General features: G+C 40.5%; 1 protein-coding gene across 3 annotated transcripts in view; it reads right to left on the bottom strand.

The window, feature by feature from the left end:
* SMAD4 (SMAD family member 4) overlaps window positions 1-19,179 on the bottom strand; it is a 29,476-nt gene extending 10,297 nt beyond the window's left edge. Inside the window, exons 1-8 of one of the 3 annotated variants that reach the window (XM_062599686.1) lie at window positions 19,002-19,179; window positions 9,079-9,444; window positions 7,998-8,172; window positions 7,545-7,574; window positions 5,741-5,956; window positions 3,861-3,980; window positions 3,624-3,734; window positions 1,294-1,344 (exon numbers count right to left, since the gene is read on the bottom strand). In XM_062599686.1, coding sequence (XP_062455670.1) covers window positions 1,294-1,344; window positions 3,624-3,734; window positions 3,861-3,980; window positions 5,741-5,956; window positions 7,545-7,574; window positions 7,998-8,172; window positions 9,079-9,327 — 952 coding nt within the window. In that variant the 5' untranslated portion in view covers window positions 9,328-9,444; window positions 19,002-19,179. The remainder of the gene's footprint in view (window positions 1-1,293; window positions 1,345-3,623; window positions 3,735-3,860; window positions 3,981-5,740; window positions 5,957-7,544; window positions 7,575-7,997; window positions 8,173-9,078; window positions 9,445-19,001) is intronic. The other 2 variants (XM_062599684.1, XM_062599685.1) reach the window with 2 other exon arrangements.
* Between the last annotated feature and the right edge of the window lie 8,754 nt (window positions 19,180-27,933).

Raw genomic sequence — 27,933 nt, 5'->3', positions numbered from 1 at the left:
AAGCTGCCACGCAAAGAAGGGGAACTGATTCCTTAGAGGATGCCACTGAATGCCAAACATTCAAGAAAGGAAACCTGACAATACAACATGATATTATGTACATATATCTGCTGTTTTTGTGCTAGCTGAGCGCAACTGGCATTTCAAATCTTCTGCAAAGTCTGTTGTGAGCACTTTTAAGTGTTAGAGTTCCTCTTTTCGGACACACAAATCAAAAAGTTTCTACAACCTTAAGTTACTGGGGATTTCAGAGACTCATAGCATCTTTGTGGACCATTTCCTCAAAAGATGAAAACACAGCCCACACTTAAGTGGCTTGTTGAAGAGGACAAAGAAAATTATCAGTATCATACACTCCATTTAGGGGAAGCTGAAGTGATACGACTTAAACAAAACAGCCTGGTAGAGCAATCAGAAAAGAGAGCTCTTCCATACCATTAACACAGATAGTTATTCATTCATTTCAAACAAACAGAAGCACATAAGACAATAGCACTGCAACTTGTCTTAAGAAACCACTATTCTGTTTTTATTAGAATAGGATAAATCAGAGGTTTTGGATTCCTTAAAATTCTTCATTTTCAAATAAATACTTGTGCGTCTGAGGAAATAATAGGGTTAAAATACGTATTGAGTACAACTTAGCTACAGTTAAATTCAGCCTGCTCTTATTGCCCACTTATATCTGGTACTGATTTAGTCACTGGCCAATGGATAAGTTAAACTTGTAACCTTTTCAACCATGCAGCTCTCCCTGTGCAGGCAGCTGCTTTGCTGCTAACACTGGAATATCACCTTGCACCTGCAATGACACTAGCACGCACTGCAAGGCAAAGCCTGCCTGGTTCCCTAAACTGTGCCAATTAGTGACGATTAGTGAAGCCTCTTCACTCTGATCCATGGAGGACGTCAGCACCACACTACTAAGTAGGGCAATACCTACCCTTTACAATACCGGGCTGTGATGATGGACTATTAACTAGTGGCTGGAAATTGAAATTTGCTGCAGAGTTCGGAAATCTTCTGGACTAGACAGCAACTCAGTGTGGCTTTGAGGATTGTGATTTGATTTAGGAACCTAAATTAAGCTCAATTCACATCGCTTTAAAACAGAGGTCCAAATTCAAAAGGAGACTCATCACAAAATAATTCCTTCCCTCCTTCCTTCTCCCCTCCCCTTTGGGAAACATACCCCACAAATTTTAGAGTACTTGCTATAAGAAATTAGACTAAAAGCAGGAAGTTACTAGTTTCCAGAGTGTGTAGCACACCATTTTAAAAGATTTCACTTACCAGGATGATTTGATATAGGAGGCTGGAATGCAAGTTCATTGTGAACTGGCCCTTTAAAAGAAAGCAAGCAGTTTATTTGAAGAATATTTGAAGAAAAATATTTTCTTTTTTTTTTATTCTGCTTTCCTATGGAGACAAGGCTTGTGAGAGGATGCTAGAGGTTCAGAAATTTGGGGGATTCGCAACATACTAGTCAAACCTGGCAGATGAAATGAATGTTCAGAGAGGAACTACACTGTTGCAGGCTTACTGAAAATTCAGAAGTTAAAATAGAGCAAGAAGCTCAATTAGTATCCCATGAGGAAAGGCTGCAGTGTAAGCGTAAGTTATCCATGCTGCTCAAGGCAGAGCCAGCTCCAGCAGATAACAAAAAGGGGACTTAAGCTTCACTCCCAGCCCCAAGTTGGGCAAGGAGAGAATCACTGTACAGGGGCACATGATGTAATACTGTAGGAAACCAAGCTTTTATTAGTTTCACCATTCACAGAACAAGTTGCCCAGGATGCTGCGGGCTTCAAAGAATCACAGAATGCATAAGGTTGGAAGGGATCTCAGCAGGGATCTCTAATCCCCCTGCTGAAACAGTTACCTAGAGCAGGTTGCCCAGAACCCTGTCGAGACAGCTTCTGAATATCTCCAAGGATGGAGACACTCCACAACCTCTCTGTACAACCTGTTCCAGTGCTCAATCACCCTCACATTAAGAAGCTTTTCCTTATGTTCAGACAGAGCTTCCTGTGTTTCAGTCTGTGCCCATTACCTCTCGTCCCATCACTGGGCACTACTGAAAAAAGTCTGGCCCCATCCCCTCTACACCCTCCCTGACTTGACTGTAAAGAAACACTTCCTGAAGACTGGAGGAGAGGGGGCAAAGCCCTAGAAAACTGATTTTCTAAATATATATATATAGATTCATTATATTTTACATATATAGATATTATATGCACACAAATAAATATATATATATTTACAAGGAAAAAACATATATATATAAAACGGTCTTGGTAAAGTTCAGTTTGTTCTTTCCATTTTTGTAAGTTAAATAGGTCCCTTACAGGCAGCATGGAACAAGGAAGGACTTAAACATAGTTTTATAAGTAACACCAGCTTCTCCAACAACATGTCAAAATAGGCACAATGTTGGTAGGTGTAAAAAGATGAGACTTTCTGAAGTGAGAAGAGGTAGCAGCCAAGAAAAGCACTATGTGGTATCACCATTCAGTTACAAATATTAATTATGGAAAGATACTGAAAAGACACTGAAAGACATTTATAGAGTATCTACAGCACTAGCATAGTTTTCCAACCCTGCTATTTCTGACAAGTAAGATGAGAAATGAAGTGGGATCCTAATAGAACAGAATAATTAAATTTAATAACCAGATCTAAAACACAATTTTTCTTCATAAAGACAAGTTGGAAAATGATTCTTACATTACCTTACATTATATTCTCTCCTGGACTAGCCAAGAACAATGACTGCTACACACAGATTAACTGGTTAAGTACTATATTAGGAAATTCAGAACTATTCCAGCTTTCTACCATTCCTGAATGTCAAAATTAAGAATTTTGGTTTTTAAACCTCAAAAGGTTTTTTTGCACTGTACACTTAAACAACGCACACACTCTGCTAGGCACTTACACTAGAAATTTGATTTTTTTTCCCCCTTCCTCAACTCCTGTACCATAACAGGAGAGGTTACGGTCTTATTTCATAACCCAGAGAGACTTCAAAGTGTGCGTGCCAAATGCACTCATGAATCTGGCTGTCGCAAGACCATTCTGCTGATAGGTATTTACTGTATAAGTTTTCAAAAAGTTCTTTTAAACTGAGTTGTACATATGGACAAACATGTCTTCCAAGTAATAGAGTACTCTATTATTAAGATGAGACTTCAAAACTTCGAGAGAATAAAAATAGCAACTTCAAAATTCTGAAGGAAGAAGTTCAAGCAACACATTCTGCATCAACTTTTGGACAAATGTTTTTCAGACCAAAGGAAGTATTTATTGCAAGATTACAGAGGCTTATAAACTAGAGTTTTAAAAAGGAAACACTATTTTTGTTAGTTACAATAAAACAGCTATAGTACAGATGATGTCACTACAGCTATCCGAATTTTTGGTCTCTTCTCTGCTGCTTTAACTGAAAGAAGTCTATTAAGCTTGTATATTTGTCTGAATATATCAGGCCCAGTAACAGTAGTTTCATAACAAGAGAAATTAGGTTTTGGGGGTAGGGAGGAATAATCACAAGCAGGTTCCCACCATTAGAAAAAAACAACAACAAAAAGAGAATAAATGATTTTATAAGCTACACTACTTACAGTAATGTCCAGGATGCATAGGTGGATGATGCTGAAGATGGCCATTCTGGTGGTGAGGTATGGTAGGTGTGTAGGCTGCCGTTCGACTTCCAGTCCAAGTTGTAGTACTATCTAGAAAAAGAAAGGAGTTGTTGGTTTTTAAGGAAGTTTTTCTGCATCCTATCTCTAATCCTCTATTTCTCCTGGGCATTTGGAAACCGGTTTTAGAAAACTAAGAGTGCACATACGTATACTCACTGTGATGGTAAGTAGCTGGCTGAGCTGTAAACCCATTCTGCTGAGTTCCTGGCTGAGGCCCTGAAGTAATCTGTAAGAATCCATCACTATGGCTACCTGTCAATATACTGGGAAGTTGACCTGGTAAAAGAACACACTACCTATTCAGGAACGTTCCAAAATTTTAATTAAGACGAGCTCGGCACTGCTGGGCAGGAAAATATACTCAGCTGAGGGCACTGCAATATACAGCTTGTTTTCAGCACTTTTTTTCCCACCCCCCAGAGCGTCTTAGGAAACTTCAAGTAAGATGCTTTTTAATCAGCTAATTTTGACTCCGAGACACCCTTAGTATTTTAGGAGTAGACGTATGCAGAGAACTCTATTATTAACAGCATCTTTGTTTTGTTCACATCTCATTTTTCAATTTGAAAGGAAAGCAGAGATACTAAAGGTTTTATTGAATAAACAGGCCAACAGTTTGCCCAATAAGTGCTTATTTTCAACATGTTATTATTACTGCTCCTCATGAGGACGCTCGCTTAAATATGTGTTCCTCCAAAACACACTGAACGGTATTTTATTTTTACAATTAGTGCTGGAACACACCTGCATGTATCACTGGACTCCTCTCTGGGAAAATTCTTTTCTTCTTCCTTCTCTCTCAAATAAGTGATTCAAGACTTGTGTAGGGTTTAAAGTAAAGCTACAGAAATTTCAGAGTAGGTTAACAGAATTTGATTTTAAAAGGCTTCAGCTCAGCCATCAACACTAAACTGATAAGCAGTTTCACAAGTAGATCTGCACTCTCAAGCTGGTCTGGCTATCAGAATTTAAGACATTCAAAACTTATACTAAAACCTAAAACCTAGGTTATTCCTGTCCACTTGGCTCCAACAATTATAGCACTGATGAGAAAGAGTTATCGCCTTTGCACAACAGTTTTTAAATCAAAAAAATTAAGCTACCTATCCTTTTTTTTTTTCATCAGAAAACAAATACAAACAACATCTCAGCTCGGCAAAACTTTCATTAGTTTTAACAGAAAAGTCAGCAGCTAAAATTGAAGAACATAATCTAAATATCATGCCTCCATAATTTAAATTATTCACACACCTTTAATACACAAGCAATGCAGAATATACGAAACCCTTCTAAATTTCTCTGTGTTAGGGCTGTAGGACAGTGCCTAAATAACATAAGAACTCTCTACTGTCCGGCTAAACTCAAGTGTGAGGTTTGATGCTGGTTATCTAGACTCTTCCAATGTGCACCAAATACACATAGAGCAGTCACTAGAAAAACTTAAGATACAGCACCTCAATGGACTTATGAAGATATTAATTAAGGCTGTAACTTTGGTAGCACAGTGGGCAGTTACAAAAAGAAGCAGGTTAAACCTGGAAGACTCATTCTCTCAGCTTAAAAAATACTGAACAGAACTGTCTGGGAACCTCTCAATACTGCCATCTTCAAATAAATCAGTTCGTCGCCCCACGTGCCACTGCAATAAAATATAAAAGATTCTCCCACTCCTACAGCAATTATTCCAATATCAGCCATATTACTTTTTGGCAATGGTCAACAGCTTAAAATTGCATCTTTGAACTTCTTGTACTATTCTGAACAGTCCTGTAACATTCATGTATTGTCAGTCTCACCACTGGGGAAAAAAAGGGGGTTGGGGGGTTACTAGAAAAGGCTATTCAAATTAAACTGCAAGTAAATCCTCATTTTAATGCTAACAAAACTGCCTAGATCATGTTATCACTACACTGTATCAGTGTAATCTGGCAACAATACATTTCCTGTGCAAGACCTATTTTCAGCAAGATCAGTGGTCATCTTTAACCTTTCACATTTGTACAGTTTAGTATTCCATACAATCTCAAAGATCTTACTTGTTGAAGCCACAGGAATGTTGGGAAAATTAGTGGTGCTGGTAGTGCTAGCCTCAGCAGGAGCTAACATGGCTGGGGTGCTGTAAGGCTCTGTAGATGCTCTGTTACTTGGTGGATGCTGGATGGTTTGGACTGAATGGCCTTCAGCAGATGACAATGACGGCTGCCCCTCATAGTCATGAACATATTCATCTTTCACCAACATGCTTGATGGAGCTGCAAAGAACCAAACGCTTACATATGCAAAGCAAACATATTTGCAAGATTTAACTATAAATTGCACTACTACTTCCAAGTAATAACAGTGCTATTAAAACTACTGGGTGGGGCATTTAACCTATTTAAACACTGCTGAAACACTGAGAAACATCCTATAAATTAAACACTTAAAACCAGTAGCTGGAAATTTTACAGCATAACTGGATGGCAAACCAAAGCATTTATTTTACTTACTGCTTTCAAACAAGCAGTTTAGCCCCAAAGTAGTGTATTTTCATCTCATTTTGTTTTCTATTCCATCAATGCGTGATTGGACATGGTTTAAAAAGGAGGGGAACATACTTTTTGACAAGTGCCTGAATATATGTTAACGTAGTAACAAAACAATTCCTATTACAAAGGTCAAAACATACAAAGCATAAGCCTCTTATGAAAAAATGTAATTCATGAACGCCACACATAAAAATCCCTTAAGTTTCCCTTAGAACTTTTTTTAAGTAACTCCCATTGTAATCGACCAGAAACAAATTCATATTCAAAGATTATACAGCATCTACTCCATCTTCCACAGTGTAACCATTATTTCATAATATTTCACATACAGCATAAGGAAATCCTACCATCACTACCACAAGAATTTACTTCTACATATTCTGTTGAGCATGTTAAAGTCAAATTACATTAAATTCATGTTCATTTTTAAAGCAGCCTTAGATACATCAAAAATATGACTGTAATTTTCTGTTTCCCACAGCAAAGAAACAGTGGAATGGCAATGAAAGACACAGGTACTTAATTACTGGTCTTGTAAGTTTTGATGTTGTATAAAAGATCATTTTTCAGAAAACACTGAAAACTTATGCAAATCAGCAGAGATGTAGCCAAGTTAAAGCTTATGACATTAGCAGTTTGATTTAAGTCACTTTTGCTTGAACATTTCTAATAACGTACAAGCACAGGGCTACACAAATCCACTTCTCTATGCATTTCCTCTAAAAGAAAGCACTCATTTTGAAATAAAGCCATTACCAGCTGCACAATTGCAGTGACTTCTGAATATGTCAAGCTTAATGTCCAATATCTCTCAAGTTGCAAATATTTCTCCCATAACTTTCAGAAGGAGTAATAAGATTAGACTGCTTCATTCAGTTGCACATTAATTACAGAAGTTTTATGTGCAAGTCCTACTGTTTACTTGCTAAACTACTTATTAAATAATAAGCATCTATTATTCCCATTTTAGTTAGTGTATCATACTACTACAGGTGCTTTTTTTTTTTTTTTTTAAGCAGCATTCCCCAATGAGGATTTTTTTGTTTTTATTTGGTGAGGTTTTAAGTTGTAAGTGATGAAAACAGGACATATCTACGAGCTGAAATGAAGCCTTTACTGAAAGGATTGATCAACATATTTGCCTGTCCTACACTGCTTAAAGTTTTCCAAAACTGGCAAGATGAATGTATTTCCACCTGCTCTTTATCTTCCCTCCCCAAAAGATACATAGGTATAAGCAAATTGAATGTATATTTAAGAGTTTAATACAGTTAGTACTCATAGAAATGTAACAGTAAACAGAAGTACTTACTAGAACTCTGTAGTGTCAGGCCTGAGAGATCTTTAATATATAAAAAAAAAAGGAAGAAAAAAGGGGGGCATTATATAAACACAAATCTTTATTAGTGCTTGAACATCAAATTTTTAAGTCTACACAAATCAGCATTAAAGACTCCATATACTATACCCCTGTATCACACAACTCTAGATGCAAGACTATTTTTAGGAAACACATTAACTATCAGAATTACATATGAAGTCAATGTAAAGGCTAAAACAAAAGCCACAAACTGTTCTTTCAAATTTGGAACAAAGGTATAAGAACAACTCCATTAAGAAGATGGACAAGAGCATATGAGAATAATCTATAATTAGATCATTAAAACTTAACGTTTCCAATTTAGGCTTGTATTCTTTAAGATCAAAGGAAAGCATTTCTATATCTTATTCCCACTGTTCCATTTTACATCAAGAATCTACTTACCGATGCCAGGTGATACTACACGCTCATAATGGTAAGGATTTACACAGACACTGTCACATTTTAAGTCAAAAGCATACTGACAATATTTAACATGCTTGAGTTCATTTTTATGAAGATCAGGCCACCTCCAAAGACGAGCGTAAATCACATGAGGGAATCCCTTGCGACCAGCCACCTAAAAAGTTAGACACAAAAGTTGATTGGGAAAGTAGCAAGAAATTTCCCTTTACTTAGTGAGGAGCAAAGCTGGAAGAAGAGAAAAATAATAGAACTTTTCTCCATCATCAAAATATGGAAAAAAAATGTGGTACAGTTTACCGAAGATTTGTACTCAATGGAAATAAGTTTCAACTAGGGTTTTGCTATGGTTAAGTCAACACTGTGATTCTTCAAGAAAAATTACTGGATACAAAATGGCAGAAGCAGAATTTATGCTTAATGTAGTATGTATGTTCACCTCCCCCACCATGGATGATGAAGGATCTTTGCTCCAGAAGAAGATGAATGAGGTACTAAGCTATACTATAAGAAATTTGCAAGTAGAAGAATGCCAATCCATTCTAAAATGAAAAAAAAAATGCTTCTAGGGTAAACAGAAAGCTAGCCAGCAAACATGACATCTGTCCTGGAAGAAAGACATCACAACCCAAGCTATACAGGTACTGAAGTCCTGATGACATAGGCTAACATAAATCCTCAGTGCAGATCCCCTGCAGTACCTCAGCAAGGGATCACAGGTCTTCACACTGCTGACCAACACAGAGCTAACAGAAGCTTGCAGTGAAAATACCAGGATAGACAACTGAATTTGTTACGTGAACCTGCTTTTTACTGCCACACACACACTCATTTAGAATGGCTGATTCAAGGCCTTCTGCTCCTTTTGAGGAAAAAAAAAGAAAAAGAAAAAAAACAACTAACGCAGCAGTCCAGAGCTCCAGCCACAAAAACATGCCTACAAACAGGGGTGAGGGGAATGCAGCAGAACAGCTACTCTTCCTCAGTACTCTAGGATCCTGTTTCACTCACTTTTGCTCCAATTCCACTAGGAGGAAAACATCTGATTTTCACTTGTACTAACCTGAAGCCTCCCATCCAGCGTTCTCTGTATTGTAACACACTTGCTAGGATGAGCTCCATTTGTAGTTATAGCTGTTATCAAAGAATCCAATTCATCTTTTTTCTCCTTTAGCTTTTTAACTAAACTTTCAATTGCGCGTTTTGCAAAAGTTTCACTCTCTCCACCTTGTCGATGGCACATCAAGCTGTGAACAATGCTCAGACAAGCATCATTACTTGTTGGCGTGTTAGTAATAGACATATTGTCCATTTGTCACAGCTTTTTCTTTCAGAGCAAATGTCAGTTTTGGGGGCTGTTATGATTTTCAAGCTGATGAACAAGAGATGATCCAAGTTAAGTGTTAGATGTACTGTCTCTTGGTAAAACCTAGGAGGAAAAAATATCTACATTAGAATTGTTTTTAACAAATTGCAGATCATGTTTCTAAGGAAGTCTGTGGCTTTTTGTTTCTTTTATTTTCAAGCTAAGTGCAGGATATTAAAAGCACATAAAAACTGTATTGTTTGTCCCATGATAGCTAAAACATGCTTAAGACACTGCCTGTACAATTTTAGATATAAAAGCTCTTTTTTTCCCTAGGAATAATACTTAAATAAAGATTATATTTTATATACATGTACATAGAATATGTACATATAGAAAGGTACAGATTATTAGATGAACAGGCTTTAAATCAGGAAAAGGAGAACAGTGACATTGATTTCCTAAGTTTTCTACTGGTAGGACAAATTCAAGCAAAAAGACTGACTGGGAATCAAGGGACATTGATTTAAACAAAATTTGAATAGTGAAGAAGCAAAAATATAAATGGGAATCATGTGTCAGCTGTACTTAATGATCCCGTTAAAATATTTCAGCTATGTTCTGACTTCAGACTAACTCTAATATTTCTCTTTGCTAATCAAGAAGCCAAAAATTTTTATCTGGCCATTAGCTTAACACACTTTTATATAACTCAGCATTGTACGTATTTAGAATTCCAGTTAGTGCATTTCTATTTACTTGTCTGTATGAAGCTTCTTTTAGATGAAGACAAATCAATAAAATCATTTAAAAAGCATTTCCAAATTGTCTCAAACAAAACTGCTTTAATAACACTAAACATAAGTTCATCATAACATATTTGGCCTTTAAACTAATTTGTAAAGAAAATACACCTGGAGTGATTTCTGCTCATTGTGTCATTCTATTCAGAACCAGCAGCCCTCATCCTTTTCAAGTTCCCTTTAATCCATAATTTAAAAGAGCTGTATTGCTTTTGCCAAATCTGAATTAACTAGTTGTTGCACTTTTTCTTACTTTATCCAAAGACTCAGGATAGTAGGTTTTGTGCAATCACTAAAAAAGAAGCCTAAAGCTGTCAAAAGGTTGCTTTGGTTGTGCAAGCAACTCTGGTTTCAGGTAGTCAGCCAGGTAATACAATTCTAACAACTACACAGCCTAACTTTCTCAGAACACTGGCAGCAGACATACACTATTGATTTTTATCACATTTACATTTTCTGAGTAAGCTTAAAATATAAGTATTCTAAAACTAACATGTTGTTCTGAGCAATTTAAATAAAACATATCCTATTCCAATACTTAAGGGAAAAAAAGGTTTTTTTCACATATCTAAGGAACACATCTGGTCAAAGACCTGTTACTGCATTGGAATTTTCCATTTGTTAGTAGATAAAACAGCAGCAGCAACTATTTATTGGAGATGAATGTATCACACGACAATAACCAGGGGTTGTTAATTTAGAAAGTTAATGCATCGCACAAATTACAGTGTGAATGCATTGTTTTCCTTCTTGCAAAAGGAATAATGTAAGACAATTCCAGCACAATTACATAATGAAAGTCTTCTCTATTTAGTATTTTCTCCAATTTCAACCTGAATGCAATATACTATAATTGGGAAAAAACCCACAATCTCCCCACTTTCCATTTGCAATAGTTCTCTCCTTTTGTAAAGAAGCTTTTGGACCTCATTTCTCCCAAAGGAAAACAATTCCCTAAAAGTCTAAGTAAGATTGTTTTACCTAGCTATTAAAGTTTCTCCCTCAATGCTAGCTTTTTTGCACTTCAACTCAGCAAGCCTCTTTTAAAAGTCAAGCTTAACCTGCCAGTCATTCTCCATGGCAACTAGCACTCACATAAATCTGTAAAAGCTTGCCAGCTAAAACAGAATAGAACATCATTTTCCTTAAATATAAAACAGCACCCCAGATATGCATAAGAGAGTAATCATAAATAAGTGACTAGATAAAGATATTAGCCAAGAGCTTTAAATAAAGAAGTGCTTATTAGGCCCGTAGCTCTGTCTCTTACACCCCTAAAAACTATGAATGAGAATTTTGCATGCTGACTTTCAGAAGAGTAAGATCAAGCAAATAAATCCTTATTTAAGTGGAATGATCTTCAGAAATGTTGAGTCACCCCTCAGCTGCCACAGTATTCAATAGGAGCTTCTGACTGTTCAGCACTTTTGAAAGGCAGGCCACTTGTTCAGGATTTTAAATACCAGTACACATTGCTGGTGTGTAATTATGTGGTAATTCAGGAGCCTTCCTTTAGAGGCCTCTTTTACAGAAACCCTGGCTTTCATGTTGCAAATTCAATTTACAGGACAAGGGGGTCAGCTAGTGGCTATCAAAACAGCATGTATTGATAAATGCTGTGATATATTTCTTCTGAAGCACTACAAGCACTAGTGTATTTTGCAGATAAGCCAAGTTCTTTCACAGTCCAGGAATTCAGTATCTCACAAAGTAGCTCTACAAGCCTATCGTTGACTGAGTCACAGATTCAAGAAGTGCCTTAACACCTTCTCACTCTACTACTCTTACATGTACAAGTAAAAGCAAGATGCAATCTTAATGCGTTACATTTTTAGAAGATAGCCTTTGAAGATAAGGTCCTAACATGCCCCCGGATATGGAGTGTTGTATGTTCTGTAAAACAACATTATGCTTATTTATGTGATTTAACATTCAATTCATTTGATGTGAGCGTGAGACTTTAATAGCATTCCTGTAATTTAGCACTCCCCCTCAGTAGGTGATCCCACAGTACAGCTAAAAGTTGGAAATGCTGTGGAATAGGTAGAGCAGAACATGCTGAGCAAAGCCCTTCTTACTTCCCTCCACCCACAACGTTCACAGAAGCAGCAATGGGCGCAAGTCCTTTGGAGGAAACAGGGTAGCAAGAATAGACAGAAAATGCAAGAAAAACGACAGCAGGACACACTGTAGCCAAGTTTTCAATTTCACCTGATGAGGCCCAACCAGGAATAAAAGATGTATTTTTCTCCCTGCTGTTGTAACATGATGGGAATAGAGAAGAAAAATTGGACAAACTAACATAAGAAGCTATAAAGTTACAGAGAAGTACCTCACATTATGGAAAGTATTTTAAAAAATAAATATGCAGGTATGCTACAAAAGAAGTGTATAACTACTACTGTTCTGTCATAGTCTAAGAATTGTGACAAGAATAAGATCCTCTGGAGAAGAGACAAATCTGGAAAAGAAAAGAAGTTAAACTGACAAGTAATTAAGAACACCTTTGAGCATCTACTGCAAACACACTCCTATCTTGGAGAACTGATAAGTAACCATTAACTGAAACTCTTCTTTAAAGACTGATGGGACTGATAGGACAAACACTGTAATTCTCCTGTCCATCTTACTTCCATAACACTGCCTTAGTGAAGGGTGATGCATCTTTTTAGCCTAGGCAATGAAATTCAAAACATGAAGCAGCTGTTTAAAATTAAAAATGCAACACTAGTGCCACATGCCTCACTTCCATGTCTGTGGATAATTCTGCCAAAAATGGTTACCTGAACAATATAAATAGATTGCACAAACATATGCATCTGTAACACTATGCTATCTTATATAATTAAAATCAAATATATTATCGACTTTTGTATGTGAAAGTAACATTACTGTGCTCCCACACTAGTACCTTCATTTCATTTACATTTATCCTACGCATAGTAAAGCAGAGTAAAAACAATACTGACTTAATCTATTCCACTATTCTCAGATCAACTACTAAATTCTCTCTTGCAAAATAATGATCATTTTAGTAACATCACTACAAAATGGAGACCCAGGTTTTTGCCCAGAATCTTCTGCAAAAACTATGAAAATCTATTGCTAACTAACAGCTCCAGGACAGCGTTCCTATTCATGCAAGCAAGGTGCTCCTAGTCAAGCTAACACTAAACAAAATTAAGCAAAGTATAAAAAGCAGACTAGAAATCTCACCCAAAGGGATTATCAATGGATACAGAACAGAAAATTAATATTCCACCTTCTTTGCCAGCATCTCTTCAGCTGCACCAGAAAAGTAATATTATAAGCTAGCACGGCTTAAGAGCAAGTGCTCTTACGTGCCAAAAACCAAGGGTAACAAAAACAGTGCAAGGCATAACTTCCAAATATTTGGAGCAATTCTTCATGCAGCATACTAGGTATATTAGAGATACCATCATTTGGAAGGCCTTACACAAAGCCCAAGAACTGCTGAGATATTTCAACAAAGGGGATCCTCTGACATCCTTAATCAAAAAAGTGTGCAGACACACACACACACACACACATTCTGAAGAGAGTACAGGCATTTTGTTAGGAGAAAAATCAAGTTTTTCTGCGTTTTGCAATTAGAAAAAACACATGGATTTGATTTCCTTGCTTTTACAGAGATCTTGTTACAGTAATAGACAACTGAAGTCAGAGCTCAGAGATCAAAATGCAAGGGTTGTTAAAAATATGAAAAGTTTCATCTAAACATCTGTCAACGCACCCAGGCTATTCAGCCAAGCAAATTTAAAACTTATCTGAAAATCTCTTCCTCCAAACAAATCATTTCAAATTCTCTAGTTTATGTTTGAAATTTGCTGAGAAGTTACAAAATCAGATTTCTGAAAGGAATTTCAGGGTTCTTTCCTATATACTAATAAGAACCTTACATGAACACCTTTTTTAACATTTGCAAGTCACTATCTTCCCCCTCTCCTCCCACAAAACATAATCCACTTTGTCTTTTCAAAAGCTTATACAGCTATCAGAAGCCGCACTTTACAATTTGAGCCGAACAACCAACTGTTTATCCAAACAACAAAGGGAAAAATTATGCTTACAGAAGAAAAAACAGGCTGCTGGGGATGAAACTGGAAGTCAGGGACATAACCCAGAGGAACATGATACAGGCAACCAGCAATCCAACAGCTTGGGAAAGATGGTTAATTCAGGCCCAGCGCTGATACGATACACTACCCTATTCATTTACAGTAGGGTTTAAGCCAATCACAGCTGCTGCGGGATCAAATTCACCAAGAAACTCGGTCTAAAAATGTGACAGTCCAAATGCTACTGCATAATTACTTCAAGATATGGGCCAAAAGCCCCTCCATGGCACTTTCTTAACACATATTTTATTTGTAAGTCTCCACAATAAATTAGGCTTTTTCCAAACAAGAGACAATTTGAGATACTCCCAAGACTTCAATTCTTTAAGGACAAATTACAAAAGAACTAGCAATCAAGTCAAAATTTTTAGTATCTTGATTTTTAAACCAAAATGTTAATTGCTGTATTTTAAATAGAAAATGCCAAGAAATACAGTACAATCTTAGCACAGTAAAACAAAGTATCTGCAGGTATCAGGGTAGCAGTGGACTTTCAGAAAGCTTTTTATGCAGAAAGGGAAACAGCCTTGCAGACTGGTACAAAAAAGTGTTTCCATATATAGACAGTATAGAAAAGGTCCAGAAACGCTTGAGGGGAAGGCAGACAAACATGTCAAACGGTGGAGGCAGGGGACGGGGCAGAATATACTGAGAAGCCAGAAAGTGAATAAAGAATGCAAGACGGATTTGCAACAGCATGCAAAAGAAAACTGAAATAAACAACTGTGATAGAAATCTAACCAGTCTGCAGTGTTAAAAATCAAAGAGAGAAAGATTTTTACATGTGTTTAATATCCAGATGACACATTCAAGGTTCTAACTCTTGTTTCTCCGGGAAGTCTTAGGCAGCAAGGCTGAGAGAGGTTAGGGATCCTTAGTGCAAACCAATCAGACAAGAGTCATGTGTTGCCTTAGCTTTTGTATTCTGCTTTAAAACATTTCAAATAGTACGAACATAAATTTTTAAGCAGCAGTTATGGAAAAATGCTGGATGGTACACCAAAATACACAACCCTGAGAATTTTTTAATACTGAGCTATCATTGTAAGTGCAGGTGTTACAAGCATGTAAAGAGATGATAAAGATAACAATGTTGGGCAAGCAAGTGTGTACGATGGCATTTACCATTTGCAATACACCATTTCTACTTACACTAAGAACTTTAAGATAATCTGGCCATTATCCACTGTAATATATTGCAGAACAGTCCAAGCAAGTCGGCAAGTTTGTGGGCAAAATATTCTTCACGATGCACCATAACTTAAGTAGTCATTACTACTATGGTCAGAGTAGCAGTACTACTACTATCAGAATTCATACTGTCTGAGTTTTAAAGTAAAAAAATACAGACAGACATTTATCATTTACATTGCGGTAGCAAAAACAGACTACAATCAGATGAGGACCTACGGTGCTGTGTACTGTCAAATGTGGAGATGTACAGCCTGTAATTCTGGGCAGTTATACGCTGAAAGAATCAATTCATGAGAAAAATATCCTGATGATCAAAAACTAATTTCTAAGCTGCAAACATGAAGGCAACTGTTTGAGGAAAATATTTAAGAAAAAATAATAATTAGCAGTTTGAAGCTGCCACTGATACTGTGGGAGCTAGATTTACCAGCAATAACAATCCCAGGCACAGATTTCCAACATTTTTATACCATGCAGTAACACATTGCTAACAAACTGGCTCATTAGAATACTGTACAAATTGACATCTTGCTAGAACATTTCACATGGGTAAAGGATACAAAAAAAATCTTGCATAAGCACTTGCCTCCAAAATTAGACTCACAAAGAAGTCAGAAGTAGCAGATGTATTTGATAGTTTTAAACACCCCCCAAAACCTTACAGCAGTTTTACTGTTTAATAATGCATGATAGAAGTTTTATGATAAACGTGATAAAGAAAAATCCATAAAACAATAAAACAAAAGACAGTTCATGATTTGATGAAGATACAAGTAAGTGAACTTACTGCAGATACTTTACAGCACATTAGACTATTATCTACTTGCCCAAAGGGTGAACAGGACCAAAATGTTTATAGACATAAGAATAATCACTATTAAAGAGCAAAAGAAGTGGCATTGAGCAGGTACTACACTACCTTCCTGTTCTTTACAGAAAGAACTAACATGAGCCAGAGTACTACTTTTTTTCCACCATCAGTATCAATTCTGCTCATCACACTACCAGTAAATTAGAAAAAAGATATATTACAGTATATAAGCAACTGGAGAAGAGTTTTAAGATGAAATAGTTGCTGCTTAGGGTTGTCTCAAAATCATTCCACATTAAGAAGTGAGAGTAACTGTTTGTTTGTGGAAGAAACTAATCTGATGTTTTAGCTGCCCAGCTGTAGCTCTTAACCTGTTTACTCCCCCCAGCTTCTACCTCTGCACTTCAACTGCTTTCAAAAGCATTTTACAAATGCTACATAGACTGACCATCTAAATGAAACACAGTAAGCACTTCTGCTGCACACAGTTCCACTTTTTTCACCATCTTCAATATATTAATACAACAGCAAAGAAGTCCCTAAATCCTTTTTTTAAAATCTTTGAATCTGACTGTGGGGGGGGACGACACACTATGAAACAACTAATACTCCCATGCTGATATGACTACATAAATACACATTCATAATTCTAGAATTCTACATTTTTTTATTTTGGTTTTCCTTCCCTCTCTGTTTTTTGAGAAAGCATACAAGTCGAAAACTCCTCTTTTCAATACAGGCTTCTGCATGGCCACAGAAGAAAACATTACACTACAAGACTGGAAAGGGCAATAAATTCTTCTAGCGTAACATACAATTGGATCTATTTCAGCAACACAGATCTAGTCAACTCAGACTCGTGCTACATCACATCTGATAAGCCACTTGTCGTGCCTGACCTATCAAGAGGTTCATTTTTGGAATGGACACTAGTGGATAAGGAGGGGATGAAAACTTTGGAAAGGAAGGAGCGAACACTCTCAGAAAGCCACACGCCACAGGACAGAACGAGCCTAAACTGAACCTTTTTCCAGGACATTCTGCAAGATCCATCTTTTTGCAGACACCTTCTTTCAATAAGGGCAGAAGGTAATTTGTCAAAACCTCACAAACAGAGGAAACAATTGTGGCTAAACCAAGCAATAAAAGGAAGAGTCAAACCTCGCTCAGGCAGAAGCAATGTGATTTTTCATTTGTACATAATGTTTCCATACCCTAGCAATAGGTATATTAGATAACATCTGTTCTTTATTGTAATCTGCACAGGGATAATGTTCTCTGCATTTGTTCGAGCTTTAAAAAAAAAAAATCACCTCTGGGCAAAGCAAGCATGGAAAATTCCAGCCCCTACCGAAAGTAGAGTTTTTCACAAGGTTAACAACATACAAAAACAGAGTCCTAGAATTCCAACAGGACCTTAACAACAGCGCAGTGAAGGCTGCTCCTCAGCCGTATCCAACAAGCTGCTCTGAGAACCTTTGTTCTCCCCTAGATAAGCTGATACCTCTCAAAACCCACACGCCTATTGTGCGAGTTGTAATTGAATGCATTATGCAGAGAATCATCCACTTAAAAAGAAGGGGAAAAAAGAATTCTAATAAGGTTGAGACACTTGCTGCTTTTCTTTAGATTTTAGTTCTTTGAATTAGTTTCTATATCAATATTAAATATGCCTGCTTCTGCAGCAAATAAATCAAAAAAGGCTTGCGAATGCAAAGTGAGTAGAACTCCTTCCACTAGTAATCTGGCCGAGATAAGAGGGCCAGAAGGACAAGTTGCCTACTTATCATGACACTGGAGTCGGAAAACATGTTTAATTTTACAGCACAATAAAGCAATTTTCACCAACTTACACGAAATTATCTACCTTACTGAACCAAATAACAACACTACATGACTTTTATAATTTAAAATATGACAGCCTGTTGCCAGTAGCACACCAATCCTAAGGAAGATAATTTGAGAGGTGGTGGCAAAAAACGCCGCGGTCCTAGTCGGACCGTGCGTGTTTGACAACAATCGGTTCATTGCGGTGCAATTTGGACTCTAAGTCATAACACATCTAACCCACAGCCAGATTACCCCGTAAATCAACCAACCTTCAGCGGCAAACCCTGTAAAGCTCAACCAGGCAGCAAGTCACAAACCTCCCCCCCCCCGCCCCCCCCCAAAAAAGCCACACCCCCAGAAACGGGGAAGGCAGAAAAACAGTAAAAAGAAGAGTAATCTTTAATTAATCCCCTGTACTTAGCAGCCCGGGGCCAGCTCGGAACAAGCTAAACGCGGAGCTCGCTGTTACGGTAAATAACATGGCAGATTTCGGAGAACTGAGCACGCTGCCGCTCACGCGAGAAGCGCCCGGCGCACTCGGGGCACGGCGGGGCGGGAGGCAAGCGGCGTGCGGCGGAAAGTTTAACCGGGGACCGAGCGGCGGGGAAGTCTACGAGGCAGGGCACCGAAATGGAAATAACCGGGGGGGGGGGGGGGAAGGGGCAGGGGGGAAGCGAGGGAGGATGCGCCCTCGTCGGGAAGCGGCGGAGGCGGGGAGGGCCCCGGGCGGGCGGCCGCGCGCGGAGCCCCGCGGGGGCGTGTGCGCGGCCCGGGGCAGGGCCCGCGGCGGCGGGAGGGGGCGCTGCGGGCGCGGAGGGAGGGAGGGAGGGAGGGAAGGAAGGAGGGAGCGGGCGGGCGGGCGGCCTCGGCGGCGGGCGGGCGGCAGCCGAGAGCGGATGTTACCTGGGCCGCGGGCGGCGGCGGCGGAGCGGCCGCTCTCCGGGCGCGGCCTGCGGCTGCGGTGAGAGGCGGCGGCGGCGGCAGCGGCGGGGGAGGGGGGCCCTTCCCTCGCCTCCTGCCGGCCCCGGAGCGGCGGAGCGGGGCCAGGCCTCCGCCCCCCCCGCCCTCCCCTCCCCGGGCTGCGGCCGGGCCCGCGGGGCGGCGCTCACAGGCCGGCGGCGGCGCGGGGGAGGGGAGGATCCGGCCGCCCCGCTACGGCCGCCCCCGTCGTCGCCGCCGCCTTGTTGTTGTTGTTGTTGCCGCCGCTCCTGTCGCTCGCGCTCCGGGGCCGCCGCCGACACGTCCAGCCGCCCCCGCGCATGCGCGACATCCGGGGAACACTTCCCCCCCCCCTCCCCGCTGCCGCCGCCGCCGCCGCCTGCACAGCGGAGCGCTTCCTCGCCGCCGCCGCCCCCCTCCCCTCCGCGCGCGGCCACGCCGGCGGCACCGCGCCTGCGCGCGGCCCAGCCCCGCGGTTGCCGCGCCGCCCAGCGGTTGGGAGCGAGGCGGGCGGGCGGGCGCGCTCCGCGGTTTAATCGTGTGGTTGGCGTGCGCCGTCGGAGCGGGCGGGGGAGCGGGGTGCGCGGCTGCTGGCGCGGCGCTGGCGGCGGGCTGAGAGTGAGCGAGCGCACAACAGCCGGCCCGCCGCACACCCGCAACCGCTCCTCACACCCAGCGTCCCCTCCTCACACCAACAGTCCCACCACACACCCAGCGTCCCCTGCTCACACACCGACTGTCCGCTCACATTAACCGTCCCCTCCTCACACACCGTCAACTTTTCACACACCAACAATCCCCTCATCACACACCAACCGTCCTGTCCTCACACCAACCACCATCCCCTCCTCACACACCAACCGTCCCCTCCTCACACCAGCTGGCCCCACCTCACACACCAACAGTCCTCTCCTCACACATCATCCCCTCCTCACACACCAACCGTCCCCTCCTCACACATCATCCCCTCCTCACACACTGACCGTCCTCTCCTCACACCAACTGTCCCCTCCTCACACACCAGCCGTCAACTTTTCACACCAACTGTCCCCACCTCACACACCAGCTGTCCCCTTTCCACACTGACCGTCCCCACCTCACACACCAACCATCCCCACCTCACAACCACCATCCCCTTTTCACACATCAACCGTCCCCTCCTTACACACCAACCATCCCCTCCTCACAACCATCGTCCCCTTTTCACACTGACCATCCCCTCCTCACACCAACTATCCCCTCCTCACACACCAACTATCCCCTCCTCACACACCAACTGTCCCCTCCTTACACACCAACTGTCCCCTCCTCACACACCAGCTGTCCCCTTTTCACGCCAGCCGTCTCCTCCTCACGCCAACTGTCCCCACCTCACACACCAACCATCCCCTCCTCACAACCACCATCCCCTTTTCACACTGACCATCCTCTCCTCACACCAACTGTCCCCTCCACACACCAACCGTCCCCTCCACATACACCAACTCTCCTCCCTCCCAGCTGCCACCCAGTCACCAACTGGAGAATTTTAGTACATCACTGCAAAATCAGCGGATCCACCTCAGAAAGGGGGCAGAAGTTACCAGCTCACTGATGCCTGAGATTGCTGTGTAAGCAGGAAACACACTGAACTACAATTTCCAGTTGATTCTTGGAAGCAGGTCATACCTCAGGCAAAAAGGGCAAGGGAGAGCCACAAAAAATGGCCACCGGATCTACCTGTTCTTCCCCAAACTCAGGTCGACTTTCCCTCAATTATCTGGGCAAGAAACACCATGGAGGCTCTTCCAAACAGCACCGAATGGAAACACATGCTTATCTCATGAGATCAAATAACAGCCTCAAGCCCTTCCCCATCGGGAGCTCCTTGCTCATCCCTGGGACAACGTGGTGATCTTGCCGTTCCTTGAGGGCTGTGCCTTTCCTCGTCCCAGCCATGTCAGCTCAACCTGCTGGCGGTACAACCATGCCCAGCTTGGAGGCGGCGAAGCCCCAACCCGCCTCCTCCGGCCTCCCCGCCAAGCCTGGCATCCGTCAGGAAAAGCGTTTTGGCAGAAAAAACACCAAACAGCGTTTTTGACGCCCCCTCCCACGTTCAGCTGAGCCTGGATGTCGTCCACAGTGGCAGCTCGTTTCTGAGATGTGCGATACCCAGATGACTCAGTGATGAACCTAGCACAGAAGGACCGGGCACAGCGTGGAGGGCAAGAAATGAGCATCCCGGCAGGTTAATCATCTCACTGTTTCGCCAACACCTACGGAAAACAGCATCAAACACCATTAATCATAACAATCCCATTTCTTTCTGGTATCCTAATGAGTTCCTTGAGCCAACAGCTCTTTTTGTTACCTTACAAAAAACCTCTTAGTTTGAATACTCGACCCGGGAGCCATTGCTGACACTGGGAAATTAGCCGGAATTAGTGCACCCAAGCCAAGTAATTAGTTTCTGCAGATTAAAATGGGGTTTGGTTCTGGTGTACAATCCACAAAGGGAGCAAGCGCTGAACAGCGTCGTCCCACTGTCTAGTTTATTCTACCTCATTTAAACTGTGTTTACAAAAGCTGCTCATCCCTAGAGATCAGTTAAATGATTCCTATTAAGTAGGAAGACTGCATTTTAAGAGTTTTGTGAGCAGGCATACTGTATTAAATCATAAGCAGCTTATCTATATACCATGTTATGCCTGGACTGGGTTGAAGATGGACATTTCTGGTAGTCAGAGGAGGTTCCTTAAGACTAGCGGTGGCCACAAGCTTGCAACTGGTATTAGACAAAAAAGCTTCTTTAGGGACTACAGTTGACTTTCTGCCAACCATGGCTGCATACTCCCGCTCCCGTGCTGTCCCCCTCCTGCAGCTGCGTGATGAACGGCATCAGGAAATCGATCCGGCTGAGAACAACCGTTTCTGCTTGCCAAGTTAGTTTGAAGCTGGAACAGTTCCCTGATAAAGCTCATCGCAGAACCTCACAGAGGCCTGTGCCAGCACAAGCGAGAGGACAGAGCAAGCACAGGAGCAAATATCCAGGGCAGAAGATGGCATGATTATTTATTCTGGTGGCAGTTTCAAGTGCACAGTGAATTACATACTAATACACTGAAAAATCCTTTCTTCAAAGCACACACAACTCTTAAGCTGAGCAGCTCTGCTAAAAGCAAGCCAAAATTATGTTTTTCTCTATGGAGTGAGGCCCAGATTAAATTGTGGCAGGAGGGACTGCTAAGCACACAACATTCAAATGGAAAAAACATTGAAGCAGGTGTGCAGCGGGGAGTTATGCTACAGTTATATTTGTTGAAAGTACTGCTTAAACCATACTTGCCACAAGTCTTCTATTTAACCCAGTGTGGTGGCTCTCGAACCATCAACCAGCGGTGTTAGGGATGTGGGGGCTGGAGATGGGCCAAAGCATCTAGGATTCAAAAGTATGAGGTGCTAGGTTGGCTGGAGGAGGGGAGCTGGAGAAACAAGCATCCTGCTTGGCTCAGTACCAAGAGCATGTGTGATGGTCCTCCAGAAAGGGACAACTGAGAAACAAACCCAGATCCCTGCATCCATGGCCAATGCAGGAACTGCTTCTCCTGTTCTTCATCACTTAGCTCAGGAAAAATAAGCTCTTCAAGGAATTCAGCTCAAAAGATTCATTTTGTTCATTTTTTTGTTCATTGTTTTAAACTAGAAGCCTACATCTGTCTACCCTCATGCTGCTGAACCCCAGCAGGATACGTAATAGGAAAGGAAAGGTATATGAAATATGATATCCACTGTAAAACACTTTTTTTTTTTTGCGAAATAGATGGGGTGTTTTGCAAGCTGTTAGCATGTATTATCACAACTACTCTAGTAAGAAGCAATATACTAGGGAAATTTTTTGAAATTAATAATATGATTTAAGGGAAGTGATTTGCTATATTGCCACCCTATAGTGAAATTTCCCGCTCACGTGACTAAGCCATTTATAGTCACTTCCACATCCTGAAGAAGGATACTGATTAAATACTGATGAATAGTATTGTGTAACATTACTGTATTCATTATCTTTTCTGGAGAAATGTAATTTTGGCCTTTTCACAGCACACAGAAGACCAGGATTTGCTGAGTGAATTGAAAATTATCTATTTCTGAAGTAGGTTTTCTTAGAAACTAACATTATGAATGGGAGATGAGAGCAGAATTTCAGAGGAGAATACGTCTCCTGATGCAGGTGTGCAATACTCGTAGACTACAGTGCAAAAAATCCCCCACAGGCTTGCCTGTGAGCTGTCACTGGTTACACCAGCCTGTGCTCCTGTACTGTAGACTCCTAAGGAAGTAAATGATCTCAATTTGCTGACAAAGACTGTTTCAATGCTAGTTATGCACGAGTGCTTCCCCTCCCTCTCCAAGGTACGTCACTAGAATCATTTTAAAAAAATCATTAAACATTTTTCAACTTGTAAACACAATCTATTCCCCCTTCTACTTCTTCTCTGGGAGAATCAGCTGCAAGCCCACTCATGCAGAGAGATAATTCATTCAAATACATGGATGAAAGCTTCAAAACATTAATGCTGTACACCAAGCACTGTGAAATAAGCAGTATAATTTACAGAATTCACATTGATTGTATAATGGCAAATAATAAATCTAAATATAACCTGTTATATCTCTTTCCATTTATAATACCACTAGTTTGTTTTCAAGGCATACTCTGTGAGCCAAAGCCCCATTTAAGATGTCGGAGGAGGTGATGCAGTGAATTGCTGTTATGGGACACTGTGTTTTAGATCTCTTTTCAATAGATGGTGATCTTCCTATGCAAGATTGTGTTTTTAATAGTGTAGATGAAAGGGAAGTGTGTTTTGGGAAATCCAGTCTTTCATGATATTATAGCAAACAGGTGTGAACAAGCTAACGCTTAGACCTCCAAAATTCTTTAAATTCAGAAGTGTGGTATAAAATCACAAATTCTTCAGTGTGTGCAGTGTTCAAGACTTGTATTTTTCAAACTAACCTGGCATTTCCATCATGTTTTTTCACCTGCACACAAGTCACTTGCATTCAGTTACTCAGCTGAATATTATTCCTTTGATGTTCCCTGAAGTTTTGCTGCTGTTGATTATCACACTTGTTTCCCTGGCCTCATTCTTTATAAACAAGACATTGCAGTTCCATTATTTAATATTGTGATTTATATAAATATGATTCTATAGGATCAGTGCTGTATTAAGATCTGAAAGTATCTGAATTAAGTATCTTAAAATTGCTGAATGTATAATAACACATGTGCTAATGTAGAGTCTTCCTCTCTAGAGCAGACAGGAAGATCTGAGGTAGTGAGACTTGACTTGGTGCTTCAAGCTGATGGGGTAACTATTTGTGCTTGTACATAGGATTATTTAAGTGCACAGAGCAGTTGTAATAACATCCATACCTAACAGGTGGAGAAACCGAAACACGGGATTTCAGTAGCGTGCCCAATAAAATGTTCCTGCCAGAGTCACCGTAGGATCTCAGTTGCACCAAGGTTCATTTGAGCCTCCAGATGTTCCAGCAGCGTCGCTGGGCACAGCAGCTTCTGGAGGCGCACGGCAAAATCACGTAACGGACTGCACTGACATGTGAATGAAGGACTTGGTTAGATGTACACGGAAGAGTTGTAAGTTAAGTATAATTAGCTATCAGGTAGAAACTTCACCAGGAAATATACTGAGCTCATTATGTCATTAGCTGTAAGAACAGCTAATATTAGGAAGGATGTTTGTAGCTTTAAAGCAAATTTGAAAGCCTGCAGAAATACTATGTCCAACAAAACGGTACATTTTCCAGCTACCAAAACTCCCTTGAACTTAAACTTATTTTTGAAATATACTGGTAGCAGTGAGATTAAATTAACACATCGTATTTCAACATTTCTCCTTCACCCCAAATTGTTACTTTGATCAAACTTCTGTAACTTGTTTTATCTCAAGATCCCAGTCAATATATTTTATTATTAATAACAAATGTATTAAGTTGTTCTAGTGACTACGTGCCAAACCACTGATTTCAGTCAGTCTTATCTTGCCAGAAATTAGATTTATAGAATGAAAACATAGTAAGTAAATAATTAATGTATTTTCCTTATAAATGAACATAATTCAGTAATATAAAATTATTTTAAAAGTCTGTTTAAAAACAAAGCTTGTAAATGAAGATTATGTATCCAGCTTGCTCAGCATAGACAGACAAATAGTCACGTATATGGTTTGGATAGTAGTTATCAAAAATTGAATCCCTTCCCACAGCTAGATTTAGAGCCCAGACTTGATCACAGGCTGTATAGAGATCCATTGAAAGCAGAATCCACCTCCTACAAAGACTGTATCACCCTTGGAACAGCTAAACGTTTTTGAGCTTCAGGTTATCAATTCATGAGCTTTTTTCTATTTTTGCAAGTTCATGCAGATCCCAACAGACAAAAGATTTAACCTAATTCTCTTTTATCAAAGTTCATCAATTCAGTTAGCAACTACATGTAAAACTACATAGCAACTGTGGTGTTAAAAAAATCTCCAGGTATTGTATCGTCCCTCCTCCTCTTTCCCATAATATAATAAACTTCTTTTGCAATCCCTCTGGTGGTACCAGCTGAAAAGAAAGCAAACTAGAGGAAACATTCAAATAGAAAAATTTTAAAACAAGCTTTTAAAGCTTAAAAATCTTTACCTATATGTAAGTAAACAGAATTTCTTCCTCCCTGCTTTACCCCCAAACTCTCCTTGCCTTGACTGCAGGCATACATTTCCACAGTATTACTTTCAGAAGTGAAAGCATGTAACATTTTCTTTCTTTAGCTCAGGTCTTGCATTTTGGCATAAGAGAGTTCTGAAGGGAGTCATGGCAGATGTTTCCTAATTTTCTCAATTAGACAAAGAGGAGAGGAAAGGGAAGAATCAGAAAAGCAGAACTCCTCCCTGCTTGCCCTTTTCTCTCCCCCACAGCTATCTAGGCACCATAAAAATCCCTGGTTTTGTATTATACAGCCCTCACAGAACCAAATGCAGGATAACCCACCTGCAGTGCCAGGCCATCAGCATTTAACAGGAGCAGCCCGTAAGTCATTTTCATTTAGGAGCCGAGGGTAACTCACGTTCTGCAGAATTAGACCTTTAATTAGGTCTCTTCATTTGCTGGAACACCAAATCCACATGCTATCGTTGCACATCAGCCAGCAGCAGCCAGTTACTTAACGAGAGTACTAAATGCTAGAGACTGTTTTGCTTGGCCTAAAACTCTTAAAGAACAGGAAACGTTACCTGAGCCTCTGAGGCAGCTTGTGCTGCTCAAAGGGCGATTTGCACAGCTGCAAATTTTAATCTGTGCTGTTCAATATTTGCTTGTGTATGGGAGGAATTCATCCTTTGTACCTTGAAATGCCTATTAAGGTTAAAAGGAGAATACTGACTTCTGAGTTCCACAAGTTTTTGTGACTTTTTTTCTCTCTCCAGGGTGAAGTATTTTTAACTTTGAACATGTTTAAAGACAAAACTAAAAAGGGAAATCAAGGATCTCAAATTTCTCTCCATTTGAGAAGCTGCACAAATAAAAGAGATTGCCCAAACCTCCATCTGCAACGCTAACAAGCTTTCTAGTATATTATCACATTACTTACTTGCTGTCAAACAAAATATTTCCTGCATATATGCTTGAACCCTTAGGAGCTTTCTTCTCCAATAATTAACGTATGCTTAATGGAAAGATGAACCCATTAATAGGGAAAAGAGTCATTTTATCATCCAAATTCTTCTGTCCTTATTGGCACACGTAATTCCATTCATTTAATTCAAGTCTCACTAGTGGTCAATTTTTAAAAATTGGTATCCGCCCTTATGTACACAAAAGAGAAAAGGAGGCCATAGGAAGTAGATCTGACAAAAATAGGAAACTATAATTTAATTACAATTACTAAAAGAAATCAAATCCAAAATAAAAATAGGAATTTCACACAACTTCAGTACTAAACATACCCTTGTTCACAAACATACACAAAATAAATTGTCTTTAAAAAATGACAGCCATATCTGGCCTTGCGTATAGGTCAAGTAACTTGCAACATCTCTTCCCACTTTCTGCGAAGAGTATTTCCTTATGTGATGGCCTGCAGAGAACAAATTGCCATCAAAAAAGCACTAATGTCAACTCCATGCAACATAAGAAAGGCCCCACACCTAATAGTTGGAGCAGATCTGGCCTACTGCCTCAATTAGATATATTCTTGCTCTTATTATCCCTCCAAAATTGCTCTCATAGGAATTTATTTAGGACATAGTTATGTGGTATGATCAAGCTAATCTGCTGTCTTGCTTACTACTTAAAAAAAAGGAAGCCCAAAGCCAGCTCTCCATTTGTGGTCAAGCACGTCTGCTCGCTCCTTCGTTCAGCTCTTGAACTAGCCCCATAGCAAGACAGTTCAGCTCCACAACCCAGCTGCGAACCAGCCCAGCAGGGAGCTTTCTTCTGAGCTAGCGAGTTGGGTGGGCACCAGGAAAGCTGGGCACGGAGGGACGAGCCTCTCCTCCTCAATGGCAGCAAACTGGGACATTGATTCATCCGTATCGTCTATCCACACCTTCCATGACTTGAATAGCAATCGAGGATATTCCTGAATTCTCAGCAATTAACAAACCACATGAATGCCAAACCTTATGCACCTCTAGGGTGGATAAACCCTCTCCTGAGAGGTAGTATCCAGCCCCGAAGCAAGATGAGCTGTAGCGCTCAGACATATATTTTAGGCTGCAAAGGCTTTGGGGCTTTGTTATCGTTTCCATTCTTTGGTTCTGTCATTTGCGCACCATATCCAGTGGATTTCTACACAGCCTTGAAGTTGTTTCCTAAATTTCACATCACAGCTGTGAACAGCTTACAGGTA

Source organism: Rhea pennata, chromosome Z, assembly GCF_028389875.1.
Source record: "Rhea pennata isolate bPtePen1 chromosome Z, bPtePen1.pri, whole genome shotgun sequence".
Lineage (NCBI taxonomy): Eukaryota > Metazoa > Chordata > Aves > Rheiformes > Rheidae > Rhea > Rhea pennata.
The sequence above is the reverse complement of the archived record's forward strand: the minus strand, read 5'-3'. Positions and strand labels throughout refer to the sequence as shown.